Source organism: Benincasa hispida, chromosome 9 (assembly GCF_027475165.1).
Source record: "Benincasa hispida cultivar pf3 chromosome 9, pf3_genome.v1.1, whole genome shotgun sequence".
In the NCBI taxonomy this organism is placed as follows: Eukaryota; Viridiplantae; Streptophyta; class Magnoliopsida; order Cucurbitales; family Cucurbitaceae; genus Benincasa; species Benincasa hispida.
The window spans coordinates 45,954,637-45,957,426 of NC_143486.1; the positions used below are offsets into that span (position 1 = coordinate 45,954,637).

Genomic DNA, 2,790 nt, shown 5'->3' on the forward strand with positions numbered 1-2,790 from the left:
AACTCCGAAAACCACCTTGTGTGACCAAATCTAAGATCCGACGATCACCTTCGACTATAAACTCCGACAAAAATCATCTTCGATGAATAACTTCGACAACCTTCTTCATGCGACCAATTTCAACGGCCAACTCCGAGCTTTGGCAACCACCTCAAACAACAAACTCCAATGACCAACTCTAATGCCACCTTCATGTACCAACTTCAAGCTTTGACAACCACCTCCGACTACAAACTCCGGCAAAAATCATCTTTGGTAATCAACTTTGCCAACCACCTCCAACTATTTTAAGACCGATGACTGTTAAAGTTTGTTGTAGGGTTGTTGATCATATAGTATTTTGTTTATGTTAAATGCAATATTTATATATAAAAAAATTGTAAAATATATTTTTATTTATTTGAATTCACATATTAAATAAGTGTTAAGAATATTTGAAAAAGTATGTAGGTTTTCGAAAAGTTTGTAACAAAAAAAAAAAAAAAACTCCCATAAAATAGAGACTTTTTTCGTGGAACATTTTTTGGCAAGAATTAATGAAAATGGGGATTTGTTCTCTGAACCTCCAAATTTAGAGAAATTGAAAGTAGAATTAAGAAGAAGAAGAAGAAATTCATGGGAGAAAAATTAGGAATAAACAAATTATTTAGAGTTAAAAAAAATGCACCAGATATCTCGAACATATGAACTTATCTCTACACTCTAAAGACAAACATACGAACTCAAATCAAATAACTTCGCACCCCAAACATAGATATATGAACTCTACAGACATGAATTCCACATACATATGAACTTTAGACATCATATCTAAATTCAACACTCCAAACAACCCCTTTATGTTAGAAGAAATTACACTAGATACCCTTGACATTAACTCAACTCAGCATCCTAAACACAAAATTTCTAACTCAAACAAAAGAACTACACACTCCAAATAGAGACATAAACTCCATAAACATATAAACTCCATAGACATAGAAAATCCAGACATATGAGCTCAAGTCAATGCCCCAAACAACCCCTTTGGTTTTTGTGAGATTTTGAATGTAATGCTATGGGTTTTTCTAATTTACTATTTTTCTCTATTTTTGATTCATGAACATGCTTGATTGAGTAAGTTGACGCATTGGTTAGCTTGTATGCTCACTTTAACTACGCACATGTTGAAAATTCATAATTGTCATTGAACTCAAGCTTAATTTGATTAGCAATAGGCCGAGATATGGTTATAGTCGAATGTAAGGTTTTTCCATGTTCATCCTATTGAACCAAATGAGCCTTAGAAATAGGAAAACGATAAAATTAAACTTAATTAGTTTAATTAATCATCCTAATTAATCCTTGGGCTTAATACAATTAACTAGGTAGTATATATGGAATGTATCTCATTACCGTTAATTAGTTAATTTAGGAATTAATTCGTCATATAAAGAATTAGTTCTCCCTATAGGGAGTTTGGCTGACATTTTTAGATAAGTCGATTGGGTTGTTAATTAAATAACCCTATCTTTGTGATAAATTGATGAATGAAACCACTAAATTTCAAGTCTTACATCAACTATAATTTAAATTAACATATATAAAAACACCTTAAGTTGATGGTTTATCACCCAATACATTTTAGGTTCAATTGTAAATTTGATCTCTATGATTTGGAGAAAGTAAGAATTTAGGTTCTATAGTTTTAAAAATTAGAAATTAGTCTTTATAGTTTAATAAAATCTTTTATATAATCTCTATAGTTTAGTAAAATCATCATAAATATTTCCCACCATTAGGACTATCAGTGAAAGTTTTATCAAACTATATGAACTAAATTCTAAATATAAACCATCGAATTAAATTCTCCAAACCATAAAGATCAAATTTGAAAAGAGAACTTCAAGTTCTTTTATACATCATTATTCTCTTTTCCTGTTGCTTGCAATTCATAATTAACGCCTTGTACAATATTTAGAACTCCTGGTTGTGCTGCCAAAGTCCCAAAATATAAAATAAATGTGAGGGAATATTTAATCACATTCTAAGTTGTTATTAAAAAAATCCTATTGTTAACGAGTGATAGTTACCCAAAATCTTCTTGACTTGATCGGGAGTCAAGTCAGCAGCAAAGCCATTCATAGAACTCTTAAAACTATACACAAGAGCTTTCTTAGCAGCTTCTTCACTGCAACAAAACAACAAAATGACACAAAAACTTCACCCTAGATTATCCCATGATCATTTCACACAAAGGAGTATTTAGAAAACGAAAAATTATTCGATGATCCTGTCGTTTAAATGTGGATGCTCCTAATAATAATCCACTGTAGGTGACGAGAACTAATTTGAAGAGAGCATCTTGCATATTAAATCTGTATCTCGCGATGGTTAAGAGCATGCAAATTTTAGAATCTATGTCCAATAGTGCAAACTACGAACGTTATTTTGATAACCTCATTGAATAATGTTTCGTCTACCCACATTGTGGTAGGCTTTTTTGAATGATTTATCATTGAATTCATACCTGCCGAGAACAGAAGCTAAGATTTGGATGTAAAATGCCTCAGGTTCCTCGTTGCTAGGCCTCTCAGTGGTGGAGACGATATGCAATGACGATGGTACGTCAATCTTGGAGGCGGATTTGTCGGATATTATTGCAGAGATAAGAAGCGAATTCAGAGAAATTGTGAACAATAAAACAAGATACAAGGTAAATGAAGAGAAATTCATCTTCGTATTTGCCATTCTTTCAGCTTCAATGATATAGTAATAGAGAGTCACAATTTTGTACAAAAATTAAGAAGT

The 2,790-nt window shown here is 31.8% G+C and overlaps 1 protein-coding gene across 1 annotated transcript; it reads right to left on the reverse strand.

Annotated features, from left to right (window-relative positions):
• Positions 1-1,852: 1,852 nt before the first annotated feature.
• Positions 1,853-2,790, reverse strand: LOC150033856 (subtilisin-like protease SBT3.13). The gene is made up of 3 exons (XM_090318334.1): positions 2,510-2,790; positions 2,073-2,170; positions 1,853-1,974 (listed from the first exon to the last, which is right to left on the reverse strand). The coding sequence occupies exons 1-3, from the start codon at positions 2,728-2,730 to the stop codon at positions 1,895-1,897; spliced, it is 399 nt and encodes a 132-aa protein (XP_090174460.1). The 5' UTR covers positions 2,731-2,790; the 3' UTR covers positions 1,853-1,894.